Below are 16,388 nucleotides of genomic sequence, written 5' to 3' on the forward strand. Positions count from 1 at the left end.
TTTTCCTGGGTATTGGGAGGTCAATGCCACCTTGGCCTTATGGTGACTTGTTTACCAATCAGGTGTCAGGGAAATGCTAATGACTGGGAGTAGCTCCTATCAGGCTGAATAAATCCTTTGCTCCCAATTCCAAAACACAATGGCACATGAATGACTAAGCAATTCTGATAACAATTCAATAGGCAAATGTCAGCTTGCTTTGATTAAACATTACTTTTGGAACAGTTTCAAGGTCTTTAAAGGCACATCAGTTTCTCTCTCATAAGACAACACCCCCCTCCTCCCAGTAGCCTATCTAGTAGATTTAACCATTTATATTACAACAATCATAGCTAATTTTTCAAAGTAATTTGAACTCCCATGAGTTTTCATGAATACAGCAGGGAAAAAAAATGCACAAAATCTTCCTCCTTTCTAAGGTCCCAATTACAACGTAATTTCTACCCTGCTATGTCACGGTTGACCTTTGACATAGTTATAACACAATTCAATTTGCAGGATAAATGGGACTGAGCCATGTTTCCATATATGTTTTTGGCCGTTAGCAGGTGATGAAGGAGAGATGTAACCAACTGCAATTTAGGAATAGGGTTAAAACATAGTTCAGTCCTTTCAGTAATGCAGAGCTAACCCATATTTTAGCTATATTAGCTCTGTGCTGTACCTGGGTTGCTTAAACTGTAAACTCCCTCTCCCCCTTTTTTCCAGAGACTATTTACGTGAAGAGTTTTCCTTTGTTTGCACCTCTAATACACACCAAAAATTATCTCTGACTTGTACAAAAAGAAATACCCTCACGCGCAGACCTGTGCTTATGTCTTTTGCCTTCAGTCAGTTGTAAAATAAGATCCTCAGCACTGAATCTATAATGGGGACTGCAGTGCAGATGGAAAAAGCATAGTCACAACCGATCCTATGTCTCCACTGATAGATGTGTCTCATATAGGGGAAGGAGGGCTCACAGAAGCATAACACACACTTGCATGGATACTGGCACTTTTCTGAGCCCACTCGTATTTCCATTTACATAAAGGGCATTTGGTATGACAGTTAAAGGCAGCTGAGTCCGAAGGCAGAATGGGTAAAATGCTGGCCCTGGTGAAGTCAATAGGAATTTGGTTCTGGGCTGCGTTAGTGAAGTGCTACCTGCCTTACAGCTCAGAAAATTCAAAGAGAAAGGGGGATAAAAGCTCCATGCCGTTCTGCCTAATGCATTCATAATCAGGATTGGGTCACTGGTTCTGGCAAACACCACAGCTACCATTTCCTTCTGCCTTCATCCACAGGCTTAAAACAGCATGTGCTGTGGCATTCCCCAAATCCACAGTCAAGACTGTTCACCTTGCATCTTCTCAGAAAGATGATGGGCATGGGCGTAGGTAACAGCCTCCACACACAAGATCAAGATTGTGGCAACAAGCTGGCTCACATATGTACACAAGCCACCTCTACTGTAGTACGATGAGCTGACTGAGGGCAGGTCTACACTATAAAATTAAGTCAATTTTACATATGTTAGCATACAGCCGCCACAGTAATTACATTGCTTGTTTGCGTTGGTGGTGCATGTCCCTGTCAGGAGTGCTTGTGTCCTTTGTACGGTGTGGGGCACTGTGGGAAGGCTTTTGAAAGCCAGTAAGTCAATGTAAGAACATAAGAACACTAATGCTGCAACAACCTAACTACATGGACACAGACACTACACCTTCCATAGAAGAGGAATTAAATTGGCGTAGCTGGGCAGCTGTGTTAGCGGGAGCGAAGTTTTCATGTAGACACTTGGGTCAACATAAGCTGCCTTGCTTTGTAGTGTAGACAAGGCCTAAGATATGTGATATCAAGCCAATTATTTTTTGCTCAATTGCCAAGGGATGTTATTCTTTGCGGGCAGAGGTCTCAGGTCTGAATCCCACTGTTTTTGCTTGATGCAGCAGGTAGGCAAAGAATGGAGAGAGAGAGTGGGAGTCAAATCACAAGATCACCTCAGGAACACTTTTGCTCGCCATTGGCCTACAGAGCTGCAGTACCCAGCAGCTCCCATTTGATAGCACAAAGATTCCTAACAAAATCATCATGTCAGTCCTTGGGGCTTTGTTGTTTTCTGGTTGGTTGGTTTTATTTATTTTCTTGGAGAGTTCTCTGTGATGCCAGACTTGCTTTATTAGAGAAACCTGCTCAAAGGGATACACAAGATGGCTCAGCTTCTTTTGTGAACTCCAGCAGGAGGGGCAGCCGGTAACATTATTAATGAGGTTCTAGACAAGTGATTGTGTAATGCCACTAGGCAGAACCATACCTGGGACCTCTGGAGCTTAGTGCATGAGCCTCTACTGCTTGAGCTAAAAGCAAGCTGGCTCTCAGCTAGGGCTGTAGAGCAGACTCATTCTTTCTCTCTGGAACTGGTCTAAGTACCACTAGGTGGGAAGTGAACCACACCCAGAAGGGTTATGATTACACACACACACACACACACACACACACCCCCTTGGACATAAAGTACTATCAGACTGACTAATCAACCTAGGCCATACGCACAGTTAACCACTGCGACTCATAGACAGTAATGTATGTGTAAGTGGGGACAAATTTGCAAGTGCCATTTTGGCTGCATTAAGAAGGAAGTCATCGGTTTCAGATACAATTTTGAGCATGCAAAAAAAGTGTCTATGCTTCATTTCTATGATGGATGAAAAAGTTCCTCCAAATGGTTTAGCAGGAAGCAGCACTATGATGGATGGACAATTTACAGGTCTCCTGAGCCATTTCTTTAATCCCATCTTCTAGAGTTGTAGGTCATAGAGGTCTTGAAAGTAAATATTTATAAAGGATTCTGTCCTCTCTCCATTTTGAATGAAGTGCTGATTTTACATTATCCACAAGTAGTGTGGACCTCAGATTATATCAGAGAAACAGGAAATCTGAGTTCAGCCTCCAGCTCTGCTATTGACTTACTGTGTGACACCAAGCAAAGTACTCAGTCTTTGAGTCTCCATTCTGCCCCCAATTTGAGCTCAGGTTCGATCAATGAATATGTCATGCTGATGAAAATAAAAGTTTTTGAATATTATGGCAGAAAAAGAAAAGAATTCAAGAATTTAGAGGTGAAAAAGATGAGTCTAGCAATCATAAAATGGTTTGGAGTGCTCAATATCTGCTGTCATTAGGCAACACGTGGAGAAAGGTCCAGACAGCTATGACAGCAGACCATACCAGCATGGGCTCAGGCTGTGTCAGTGGTACACTATTCCACGCTACAGGAGGAAGGAGAGTAGAATCCTGCCCATGAGTTGCACTCCATGATTATTTAATGTGTTTTTATGTGTTATAGTTCATGGGCCCAGAGACAGATAAGCACACGTTGTAAATAATAAATTAAACACATTATCTGCAAAGAAGAGGGTACTTACTCCCCTTTACCCCAACAGTGAATCTATGCAACACAAGGCATGATTCTGCCCACAGTTTGGAGAGTTCCAAATCGAAAGGAGAGTTCACTCTACCGCACATGGAACAGACACTGTGAACAGCAATATAAGGGAAGTTAAAGGGACCAACAAGTTGGGTCAGTCTACATTAACAGATCAAAGAAATTTGGATTTCTCTCATCTCTTCTGCACAAAATTTAAAAACTTGCAGTTATTAAGTTCTACCATCAGTTACTGTCATGCAACCCCATTGTTTTCAATGGGAGCAGATCTGGACTTTTCATGCACTTGCAAATAGAGGGCTGAATGAGTCTAAATGTCAGGTTTCCCATCCCCCTTCCCACTGCTGACCCTATTCCCCCCTCCTGCCTCCATAAAGACAAACGTCTGTCTCACTCTAAGCAGCCTTCCTGCGCCAGGGAAGCCAATAGGTTTCTGGAAAGGCTAACAATGTCTGTGCTTTGTTTTCCTGCAGCTGGAATGTCTCCAAAGATGTCTCAGGTGCTGGCGAGATCTTCCAGAATGTCCATTAAGAGTTTTCTTTTCCTTCCTGCATTATTTACCATACAGTGCTGCATTCTATTTCTCCAAATCATAATTTCCCCTCACTGCTGTTTATATTACAACCTCTCAGAAATATGTTTCCTTCTAGTGGTTTCCAGCAGGATTTTTTTGTCTGTCTGCTCCATTAACACCTGTATTCAAACTGGTTTATTATTGTAGGGTTGCTCATAAAGGCTTGGCTGCAGATACCAGTTCCTACCAATAGGTTTGCTGCTTGGCTGCACATACTGATGTGCTGCTGCACATATTTTAGTAATTACAAGTGCTAGGCTATGCACCCCGCATTGTTATTGTAGGGATGCATCTGATTATCAGACCTCCACAGACAGGCACAGTGATAAAGGGTTGCTTCTTGATGGGCTGTGCACATTGGTTTGTTATTGCTGAGCTGCTTCTGATTGCTTATGAGGACTGGGGCTGTTGGAGATGATTGTTCTTACTGTAAACAGCATTTCTTCTGGCAACTGACTAAGAATAGTGTGATTTTTGTAAGAGGGTTAAGAAAGAAAAACAAACCACCACAGGATGAATTTTGGGCTGGGCAAGCTTTAAAATGTCCTTTTAAAGGTACCTCAGCTATTCCCCCTGCCTCAGACCTTCCATTGGAACTGACAAGATTTTTTGCACCAGGAAGGCTTCCCTTAAATAACAGCATTAACTTAAAGCTTCTCAACAACCCAGCACTGATATTAGCTTCTTGTTTCAAATCTAACTGCCCTGCTCCTGCTCTAACAGAACCTGACTGGAACGTGATCACGCCTCCCTGCCATGCATTCTAAACCAGGGCACCTGCCTGCTTGCTTCAGCAGTTTTTGGAAAAGTTCAGTGGAGTTATCTGGCTTTGAAACATAATTGCCTGACTGCAGTAGTGACTCCATTCTCCAAAGGCAAAAAGGAGAAAGCAAAAAAGAGGTGGGTGTACAGTATACAGCTGAGATTAGCACATTTCAGACATTAGATGCAATCTTTATTTTGGGGGGGAGGCCTGTTTTTCAGCACTGCTGGTGAACAGGAAGGTTAAAACAAAAAAACAAACTTGAAAAGAAAGATCACATAATATACACACACCCAGACACACAAGGACTCAAGAGCTGGGAGAACTATTTAATCCAAAACCCATTAATGGTTTCATAAATTATTATGCTTCAACTTCAAATCAAGAAATATTCATTTACAGCTAGAGGTTTGTAAATTAGGGTCAAGCAGGTTCATATTTTTAATTGCTCTCATTTGCACCTGAGTGTTATTTCTCATTGCTTTCAATTTCTTATTGCTTCCTCTCTAGGCCAAATTCGTCCCTGAAGTAATGCGACCAAAGTCAGTGAATTTGATCCTATAAGCCTGCTCTGTATGGATGCCTCTGATAAACTGCAGAGACAAATAGATTCCTGCCTGACCTGTCACATGTCTTTGTGGGTCTGACCGCCTGCATGTTCAATCCTCCAGCCATTGTAACCCAATTTCCTGAAAATCAAACTGCACGCTTCTCTGTTTCAGACATTACTGCTGTCAACAGCAGCTATTGCAGATAGTGGGGGAACCAGCCCTCCTAATTCCAGAGGGATTAGCATCCACAGTTTCAGACGGCAGCAGGATGTATGATGGTGCAGTGATTTAATATGCAGCTGGATTTTCACAAACTAGTTTGACTCTGCATGACTGAACAACTAGGATGAAAACTACTTGGTTCAGAAATTCGGTAACACATCACTGGAAGTCAAAGCTGAGGTTTGTATCTGTTTATTCACACAGTGTATAGAAATCATTTGCAGATTTGTGAATATAGTACAAACTTATCCAAACATCACTTACCTGAAACGGAGTCATGTCCTCTACAATCTGTCAGTGTCATTGAATGTTCTATGATTGTCCAAAACCTTGATCATTCAAGCTTACTCTGCGTCCTCTGGCATTTGGATAACAAACTCTGTTATCTATGTACAATGTGTGTGCAGCAAAGCACTACAAGCAGAGACAGTTTCCCATATGCCAGGCCAGAGCCCAGATACTAATGTACAGTAAAACCTGTGTTATCTAGCATGCTCAGGGATTAGGGAGTTCTGGTTATCTAAGGATCCCCATCAATCTAGGAAAAACCAATGGACAATAATAGTAAAACACAAGTTTTTAATATTGGTAGTTTTGTAGCGTGAGGCAGTTGGTCTCACATTTCTATTTTGAGTTAAAGATGATTAGTACTTCTTAAATAAAAAATTGTTAAGTCAATCATAGTAAACCAAGCCAGGCCTGTGTGCTTGAAGATGTGACAGTATTGTGGCTGAGGGCAATGCCAGTTAAAGTTTTCTGGTTAACAGAGTGCTGGATAACAAAGGTTTCACTGTATTTAAATTGACTGGTACATGCTGGAACCCTTAATAACAATGGATGTACAAAACCGTTGGTCAGAACCCCAGAACAGAAGGAATTCACACATTACATGGCTGGGAATGTGTGTGCACGCATTACCTGCCATCACTATGAGTGAATATGACAAGTGGAGATGAATGGTATAATACATAATGTGTGTGTATACACTATAAATATATATTCATATGTGCACACACAACCCACACCTTAGCAACAGTGGATTTTATGCATAGGCATCGAAAGAAAAATAAACCTCACTTAGTATAAACATGCCAGATGTAAATTTTGCTATGTTGTTTTTTGGCTGTGATGTTTTCTCTCTACATGGGGAAAACTGAAATCAAGAGAGTTGAATTTTTATAGTAGATGCTTTTTTTATCTCATACTCCAAGTCCTTTCAAATAACTGCTCAGTGCTTTTGAGATTGTAATAATTCTCAGACTTTGTGGGTAAGCATAATATACAAGTGATACCATGAGGCAGCAGAAGAAATTATATCTGCACAGTATATAATGTCAATTTATGCCTGTGAGTGTAGTAGTATTTTACATTTATATAGCACCTTTCATCCTGAAAACCCCAGAGGCCTTCACAACACCTCAAAAATGCAGCCATTTCTAGGTGGAGAACACAGAAATGCACCCAACAGTTAAGGAATTAGCTGACATTTTGGTCAAGGACAACAGTGAACAAATTCTATACTCCCAAAAATAGGACTTTTAAGAGCTCATTCAAAAGACATCTGGGCACACGCACATGCAAGCACACATGCGCGCATACACACTTATCTGCCTACAAGGATGAAAAGCTGAAGTGACCTTACCTGGATTTTGGCCTTGCAGTCTTGGTGGTAAAATTGTGTTTCTAAAGCCATTCCTCCAGGCCTATCAGGAACAACAGAAATGGGCATTACACGGAGTATGTAAGAGGAAAAGGAATTCTTTACCCTAGTCTAGTATCATAGGGGTAGCTGTGTGAGTCTGAATCTGCAAGAACAATGAGAAGTCCTGTGGCATCTTATAGCCCAACAGATATATTGGAGCATAAGCTTTTCACTATGCATCTGACCAAGTGGGTCTTTGCCCACGAAAGCTTATGCTCCAATATATCTGTAAGTCTATAAGGTGCCACAGGACTTCTCATTGTTCTTACCCTAGTATAGTATCTTGGTGTGGAGTGACAAATAGAGACTCCACTGCTTCTTCTTCAGTCCTTATGTGCGCCCATTACTTGCGTGATTTAGGTTTGTGTCTCTGTGTAGTGCTAAATCTATTACTCATCTACCCCTAACATGCTACCAAACACTGCCATATAGAGTCCTAGCTCATTCTTCATGCCCCAACCGTGTGCAGATGCACACACAAAATGTTCATCGGTTGTTTATTGTCAGGAGACTTAGCTCTGCATCATGTCATGTTCAGAATGAGATTCTCAGAGGCCATGGGGATTAGGAATCAAGGGGCAAGGGATCTGAGGTGTTAAATGAAAGATTAAGTTCCACAGTAACTGATGGGGTCATCACAGAAGGGCTGGCACAGCCAGCACTACCCACAAGCAGCTCGGTCTCAGCCCTGGCCTAGACAGAGCCTACGTGCTAGTTGGCATCTAACACAGCTTTTGAAAACTGACTCGGCAGGTCATTAACTGGATTTCAGGCAGGCACCAAGTCTGATATGACTGGGAGGTTTCCTCAGTCCAAGCCATTAAGAGTCCTTTTTTGATGCAGAGCCTCATGTGCCACACCAAGAATTCATAAGAACATAAGAACAGCCATACTGGGTCAGATTAAAGTTCCATGTAGCCTAGTAGCCTAGTCTTCCAACAGCGGCCAATGCCAGGTGCCCTAGAAGGAATTAACAAAAGTGATCCCTCTCCTGTCACCCATTCCCAACTTCTGACAAACAGAGGTTAGGGACACCATTCCTAATAGCCACTGATAGTCCTAATCTCCATGAATTTATCTAGCTCTTTTTCTGAACCCTGTTAAAGTCTGGCCAGACCATTTTGCAAACTGGGTAGGGGGTTTGCTGTCTGTTCCATTAGCTCTTAATGAAACAGAAGAGCTATCCACTGACATCCCATTTTAGAGGGCAATGAGATAAACTCCATTAAAATGGTATCTAGGTTGCCAGGGGACAAGTTAGAAAGACATTACATAGCCTGGCAGTAAAAGAAGCAAGAGTCCCTAAAAATAAATCACACTAAAGCATATGCAGGCATTGCTAGGACACCTGAAGTTTGCACATATGGTCGCTCCACTGGGAAAGGCCTTTCTGCTGCAGGCGTGCAAATCAAAGAGCTTGCATCTCATTACCAAGGCTGAGGAGGCATCAGTCAGGCCTGGAATGAAATGGCCGAGATTCCCCTGGCACTATAATGTGGTGACAGTTTGGCAGCTTCAGCAGCTATGCAAGTCTGATTGGCCTCTATCTTTCACAGATGCTGCAGTGCTAATGGCTTGGGTGTTTACTTTCCAGGATGAGATGGTCTTGGCCTGTCACATGGAGCCAAAGGTCCCAGGATCAGCTCTCCAGATAGTAGAGGGTTACTTTGGAATTCTTCCTGATGCAACCACAATGCTTTTTGGTTCTAGTAACAGCAATCTGGGGAGGAGGTGAGGAGGGCTCTTAAAGGAGGAGCATTCTCCGGATCATGCAACAAGGCCTAATTGTTACACAGTCCACATGATCTACTTTATAGCCACTCAGAGTTTTTGTTCCCAGATGGCTGCTGTTGATTCTGTCCTTTACAAGCAATAAAAGAGGGTATCTGGTTTGTATGATACTAGCCTAATGTTTCTTCTCCTCTCTTCCCACACTACCATTCATCCCAAGGGGCCCCACTTCAGGTTCAATAATACATGAACACGTGCAAAATCCCATCCTTCTTGAGGATGGCACTAGAACATGCCTGTCTCACTCTAGAGAATCTCTCCTCAGTAGTTAGTGTGAGGTCAACAATGTTTCCTTGGTGTAGGCCAGATCCAATGTAAATCTGGAATAACTTCACTGAAATCAACAGAGTTGCCTTACTATCTACCTACCTACCAGCTTATACAGTGCCCATCACCTTGCAATTAGAATAGTTCCAAAGTGTTTAAAAATAACAATTTTCTTGGACTAACAGCAATGAACTACATCTAAGATCTGAACCTGGATCAGTGTTTTTAGTGTATTCCATAGGAAATGGAAGGAGATTGGCACATTTACGGCTTTGAGGAAAGACATGTGCTGGGAACCTTCCTAGTAGGGATTGTGGGGAAGGAATGCAAGTCAAAATGTGATGAAATGAATGCTATTTGGGACCAATTAATGTACAGCTTGTGCCACACAGAGACATTGTGGATTTATCACCCACTTGGCTGGAGAGATTCTCCCTTTCAGACATACACCCTTAGCTTCTGATTGAACTCTTGGGGATCTCTTTAGCACATTCCCTTCCATTAAATACCCGTAAAAACGTTAACTGGTCAAACACTATATAATTTGAATAATTTAACCAGTTAATTGTGGAGGGCTGATGGATCCCCGAAGCAGAGGTCCTGCTGGCTAGCCTGCCACAGCTAGAAGGCTGCTCCAGGCAGCGGGGAGGGGCTGCTCTGGCCCAGCTGCACAGTAGGCGGCAGGGCTGCTAATGCTTCCTGGGTCACCTCCTTTAACATCCCTATTTTCCCCTCACTGCCTCGGTTATGCTATGTATGGCTTCATTTTCAAGTTCCTCTCCTTCAATGCCTTCACATATGTCCCTCCTCCATAGTCCCTCCCCTAGTCTACACCTCCAGATTTCAGTCAGCTTTGCTAGCTCTAATACTAAACATATACTGGACTTGCAAACTTTCATGCCCATCTTCCTTTCCTAATGGTTAGATGCCGCTGACCATGAGCTAGAAGACCTCTTCCTGTAAGTCTTCTCTATGCTAATAGTATATCTGGAAACCTCCCTCACTGTAGCATTGCTACCTACACTCTTGCCTAAAAACACAGCATTAAACAGTGTCCCCCGATATCTGCTTAACATCTATTTTGCTTTAACCTTTGCTAAAACTGACTCTATTCAGTTCATGCCTTAGTCTCAAGCTTGTTTTCAGACCCAATTTCCAGCTCAGTCAATGATGGCAAGACACCGTCAAAACAAACAGGTAAGCAAGCCTAGAAATCCAACTTGCTCTAATGAGTATTTGTTTAGTGCTGAATTTGATGGACTCTATAAGGAGAAATTTGACTATTACAGAAAGTAGCATGTGTACATCCACAGATGAAGATGTTAGGGGGAAAAAGTTTGTAATAGGAATCTTGCTATGAACCAGCTACTGTAGTAAATGTCACAATTACTCTTTAAAATGAGGAATGGATTCCCCAGCTCTACAACACAACATGATGTAGTCTTCAGGCCCATACCAGAAAGAGCTCAGCACCCTCAACTCCCACTGACTTGAATGGGGGTCAAGAGCATTTTGTGCCTGCAGGACTGGACCCTTTATTTCTAGAGTATCTTTCAAACACAGTGTCCTGTGAGCTTTACAGGTCAAGCTTGTACATGGTGTTGAAATGAGAGAAAATAGTAATGCAACGTCAAGACACAGAATAAATGAAAGCTTCCCATTGTGGGGCTCATAAAGAAGATGTAGAGAGAAATTAAAAGGCAGAGGCAAGGGAGAAAGGAGATGCTGTAAAATGAGATTTCAAAAGTCCTGGAAAGTTGACGAGGCGGAGAGATACAGGGACAGAATGTTTTGTAAAATGGATTAAGCTAAAGGAGCATAAAGCATTAGAAGCAAAGACTTAGGGCAGAAGGAGGGCACTCAAGGACACTGCAACAGAACTTTCAGGCAATATAAATCTACACAGAACTTTCTGTTCCTGGCAGCCTATTTGGGACACAATTCTGGGGTTTGCCACTTCTTCGGAGCTCACTTGTTGAGACAAGGTCACTAGGGCAACCCTGCAATGCTTGTGTGGCAGTGTAATATAATGCAGATGCCTTAAATGGCACTGATGCAATTGAGCACAATGATGTTTGGTGGACATTGAGACCCTTCACATCCCACAACTTGGACTACCAAGTGGCAACTCAATTGTAGGCAATTCAGCAGTTTGCTTTTGCAAGAGATCAGGCCAACAGTTCAGCCAGTTGAGATCTAAGCATTGTTCAGTGATCTGCCCCATTCTCCAAATTCCCCTGAACTGGTCTTGCAAACAAACCTCAAATCAAATCTCAGTCAACAATGAGAATTACTGCAAGGTTTAAGCCAAACCCATACAATGATCATGGGTTCAATGAAAGGCTAAAGAATATTCTGGAACTTTCCCACAATGCAATATGTCTGGTGAAGGTGCACTGTATGTGTGCAATGTGCCTGTACAGGGTGTATGAGCATAGTGCACAGAAACAGTGTGTGAATACAGTATGCGTGTATGGAGCAGGGCCGGACAAAATATGGCCACCAAGCTCCTGCATACAGCTCGTGGTCACGTGGGAGCCTTAGTCAGGCTCCCTGCCTGCCCCGCTCCTGCAAGCCAGAAAAGCTGGCTGGGGGGCCCTGTATGTCTGGGAAAAGCTGCGAGCCCAGCAGAAGGGAGAGGCTTTGCACTCTGCCCCCACCCCCAGCACAATCTTGTAGCTCCCATTGGCCAGTTCCTGGCCAATGGAAGCTGCCTATTTAAAGAACAAGCAGCGTGCAAGTTCTCCTCCCCTCAGGCTTGCAACTGTACATAGACACGCATGGCCCCACAGTCGACTGCTCTGAGTGGCCTGCTGGGGCAGGAAAGGCAGGGAACCTGCCAGGCTGCTAGCCAGGAGTTGCCCAGGAAAGCATCTCCTGGCCACAGCCTGCCTCAGGCACTCCAGCCCTACATCCCCCTAACTCTCTGCCACCCCACTCCTGTCCCCTACCTCACAGAAGCCAAACCCTCTGCCCCTGCTCCTGAACCTAGACCTGGCACTCCAATCCCTTGCCCCAGGTCACTAACCCCTCCAGCCCAAGTTCACAACCCAAACCCCTGCGCCCCAGTCTCCTGCCTCAGGTCGCAACCCCCTGCTTCACACAAACTCCCTCCCAGACCCCACACTTCCTCCTGCACCCCAATACCTTACCCCAAGTTCCCTTGTGCACCCAACCTCCATCCTAGATCCTGAACCTCTTCCATTAATATCTTAGAAGAGTGTGGTCCTTGACCAATTATTGCCCACCTCTGGTGTGGAGTGTGCACAGGCAGTGTAAAAGCAGCATGTGTTTTCTTCCCAAAGACCAGGGTGGAGGTGGATCAAGAGGAGTGTGGAGGAGAAAGGAGGCAAGGAAGGTGCAGAAGGGTTAAGACTGAGGGGCTGTGTCTACACTGGGCCACTTATTCTGGAAAAGCAGCCGCTTTTCCGGAATAAGCTGCGAGCTGTCTACACTGGCCGCTTGCTTTTCCGGAAAAGCAATGACGATCTAATGTAAAATCATCATTGTTTTTCCGGAAAAACTATGCTGCTCCCATTCGGGCAAAAGTCCTTTTCCGGAAAAACTGTTCCGGAAAAGGGCCAATGTAGACAGCACAGTAGTCTTTTCTGCAAAAAAGCCCCGATCGTGAAAATGACGATTGGGGCTTTTTTGCGGAAAAGTGTGTCTACATTGGCATGGACGCTTTTCCGGAAAACGTGCTTTTCCGGAGAAGCATCCTGCCAATGTAGACGTGCTTTTCCGGAAATACTTATAACGGAAAAACTGTTCCGTTTTAAGCATTTCCGGAAAAGGGTGCTAGTGTAGACGTAGCCAGGCAGATCTGCATCCATTGAATCAGAGTCGCAATGCAGGTCAACTCCCAAGATCGCCTTGGTCTTGTGCAGACTGGATCAACTTCTGAAGCACCTGAGTGCAAGGCAGGCATCAAACCCTGCCATTTCTCTTTGGTATTGTTTTTATACACACATTGCACAGACATGAATGACAACAAAGTGCCAGGCAGAGTAGAAGCAGACCTGACCTGCATAGAATACATTTTCTGTAGCAATAATGGGGGTAACACTTGCTTGGTATCATGTGGCATTGCTTTAAAACAGGAACCGAGGTGGGGAACAGAGGGCCCAAGGGCAGAATCTGGCCCCTGGCTTGTCTGAATCCGGCTCCCTGAGGCTCAGGGACCCCCCCAACATTGGGGAGCCTGCACTGGCACTCCACCCCCACATCCCCCCAACCAGCTGGAGCACACAATCTAGTCTGGACCTCCCTGGCTCTGGTGTATAAGGGGAATCTCTCTCCTCAGTAGGGGGCCACATCAGTGAAGGTTTTTTTTTGTTTTATTTGCTTCTCACTCGTGTGCGGCCCCCGACCCAAAAAAGGGTCCCCACCCCTGTTTAAAAGTCTCTACCTTTCACCTATGCTACGTCTAGACTGGCATGATTTTCTGCAAATGCTTTTAACGGAAAAGTTTTTCCGTTAAAAGCATTTGCGGAAAAGAACGTCTAGATTGGCACGGACGCTTTTCCGCAAAAGCACTTTTTGCGGAAAAGCGTCCATGTCAATCTAGATGCGGTTTTGTGCAAGAAAGCCCCGATGGCCATTTTCGCGATCAGGGCTTTTTTGCGCAAAACAATACCACATTGTCTACACTGGCCCTCTTGCGCAAAAGCATTTCTGCAAGAGGGCTTTTGCCCGAACGGGAGCAGCATAGTATTTCCGCAAGAACACTGACAATCTTACATGAGATCGTCAGTGTTCTTGAGGAAATTCAAGCGGCCAGTGTAGATAGCTGGCAAGTTTTTCCACAAAAGCAGCTACTTCATGGGCACGACCCACTTCTTCAGATGAATGGAGTTTAAGTGGTCCAAGTTCCAAATAAATAGCAGAGACAGAGACGGGATGGGGAGGGAAAAGAACGGAGGGAAAAAAAAAAGGAGAATAGCCAATTAGCGTTTCCATGCTAAATGAAGCTGATAGAGAGAGTTCTAAATATTCTTAAGTACTTGGTATTTCTATTGTAGGTACCAAACTTGTATATAAAGATCTTTTTTGAGAGGTTAAAAACAGAAATGCATAGAGTATTCAAGATGTGAGAGTACCACAGATTTAAATGGTGACATTATGATATTTTTTGTCTCATCTATCCCTTTCTTAATGGTTCCTAACATTGTTAGCTTTTTTTTACTGCTGCTGTGCAGGTGTTTTCAAGTCTCGGCTTGACAAAGCCCTGGCTGGGTTGATTTAGTTGGGATTGGTCCTGCCTTGGGCAGGGGGCTAGACTTGATGACCTCCTGAGGTCTCTTCCAGCTATGATTCTAGGGAAGTATCCAGGGACTCAAACATTTCTTTCTTTGAGTGGTAACACCTAATTTAGACCCCGTTATTTTGTATGTATAGCCGAGAATATATTGTCCACTGTGCATTACTTTGCAATTACTCGCCGCTGCGGCTGCCCAGGAACAGCCGGTGCACCACCGACCGACAAGCACTAGGGCCGCTCGGTCCGCCGCTCGCGGGGCAGCCGGCTCCAGGGTGCCCGGCTTCCGCCCGAGCACCACCGCTTGCGGCGCAGCCGTCTCTGGAGCGTCCGGCTCCAGCCTGAGTGCCGCCGTGTATGCGGCTTCCAGGGGGACCAAAGTGCGGGGCGCCTCTGCCCCGTCACACACCTCCCCCCTTAAAGGTCCCTTTACCCCCTGTTCCGCGTCTTCTTCTTGGACGTCGTTTCGGGAGAAGAAGTCCGAATTCCCATGCGTGGCGCCGGCTCGGTGGACTACATCGAAGGCATACGGCTGTAAAGAGAGATACCAGCGCATGATTTGGGCATTTGTGTCTTTCATATTTTGCAACCACTGCAACGGGGCATGGTCGGTCACAACCATGAACCGATTGCCCCATAAGTAATACCGTAGCATCTCTATAGCCCACTTAACTGCCAGCGCTTCCTTTTCTATAGTCGAGTACTTGCGCTCGCGGGGAAACAGCTTGTGGCTGATATATATCACAGGGTGTTCTGCCCCCTCTTGCTCCTGGGAGAGGACGGCCCCTAACCCATCCTCCGAAGCGTCCGTTTGCACTATAAAGGGTCTGTCGAAATTTGGTTGGGCTAGTACCGGTGCGCCGGTCAGCTTGTTTTTGAGTATCTGGAAGGCCCGATCACAGGCCTCCGTCCACATTACCTTATTAGGGCGTGCTTTTTGCGTCAGGTCTGTCAGTGGTGCCGCCAGGGATGCGAAGTGGGGCACAAACCGCCGATAATAACTGGCTAGGCCTAAGAATTGGCGGACCTGCCTCTTCGTCGTGGGTGGGGGGTATTCCCGTAGGGCCCTCACCTTATTGACTAGGGACTTCACCTGGCCCCTTCCCACCGTGTAGCCTAGGTACGTCACCTCCCTCTCTCCGAAGTGGCACTTGCTAGGGTTTGCTGTCAGCCCCGCCTCCTGCAACGTTCTCAAGATGGCCCGGAGTCTTCCCAGGTGTTCTTCCCATGACTCCTGTACACTATAATATCATCGATGTAGGCAGCCGCATACCACTGGTGTTTCTTCAATACGTTATCCATCAGCCGCTGGAATGTGGCCGCCGCCCCATGCAAGCCGAACGGCGTACGCACAAATTGATATAGCCCGAAGGGCATAGAGAAGGCCGTCTTTTCCCTTGAGGTGTCGGTGAGGGGGATTTGCCAATACCCTTTGCTCAGGTCGATCGTCAACAGGTAACGAGCTTGGCCCAGCCGGTCCAGTAGTTCATCCACTCTCAGCATGGGGTATGCATCAAAACGTGATATGCTATTAATTTTCCGAAAATCGATGCAAAAGCGCGTCGAGCCGTCAGGTTTTGGGACCAATACGATCGGACTCCGCCAAGCACTATGTGACTCCTCGATCACTCCCCACCGGAGCATCTTCTGGATCTCCTCCCTCACCATCTCCCACATCTTCCCCGGGAGGGGGCGTATGGGGTCCCTTACTGTTTTTCCGGTCTCGGTATCCACATGATGGTAGGCTCGGGTCGTTCGCCCTGGTTGATCGGTCAAAACGTCTGCGAATTCCTTGAACAGGAATTCTAATCCCTCTCTCTGTGCCGACGTCAGT

General features: G+C 45.2%; 1 protein-coding gene across 2 annotated transcripts in view; it reads right to left on the minus strand.

Annotated features, from left to right (window-relative positions):
* The window catches only part of CPEB4 (cytoplasmic polyadenylation element binding protein 4), a 293,293-nt gene that overhangs the window by 240,454 nt on the left and 36,451 nt on the right, over nt 1-16,388 (minus strand). For both annotated transcript variants that reach the window (XM_089769517.1, XM_075900275.2), the window contains one exon: nt 7,180-7,240. In XM_089769517.1, coding sequence (XP_089625643.1) covers nt 7,180-7,230 — 51 coding nt within the window. In that variant the 5' untranslated portion in view covers nt 7,231-7,240. The remainder of the gene's footprint in view (nt 1-7,179; nt 7,241-16,388) is intronic.

The sequence above is a fragment of the Pelodiscus sinensis genome, chromosome 16 (assembly GCF_052426305.1).
Source record: "Pelodiscus sinensis isolate ZL-2025 chromosome 16, ASM5242630v1, whole genome shotgun sequence".
In the NCBI taxonomy this organism is placed as follows: Eukaryota; Metazoa; Chordata; order Testudines; family Trionychidae; genus Pelodiscus; species Pelodiscus sinensis.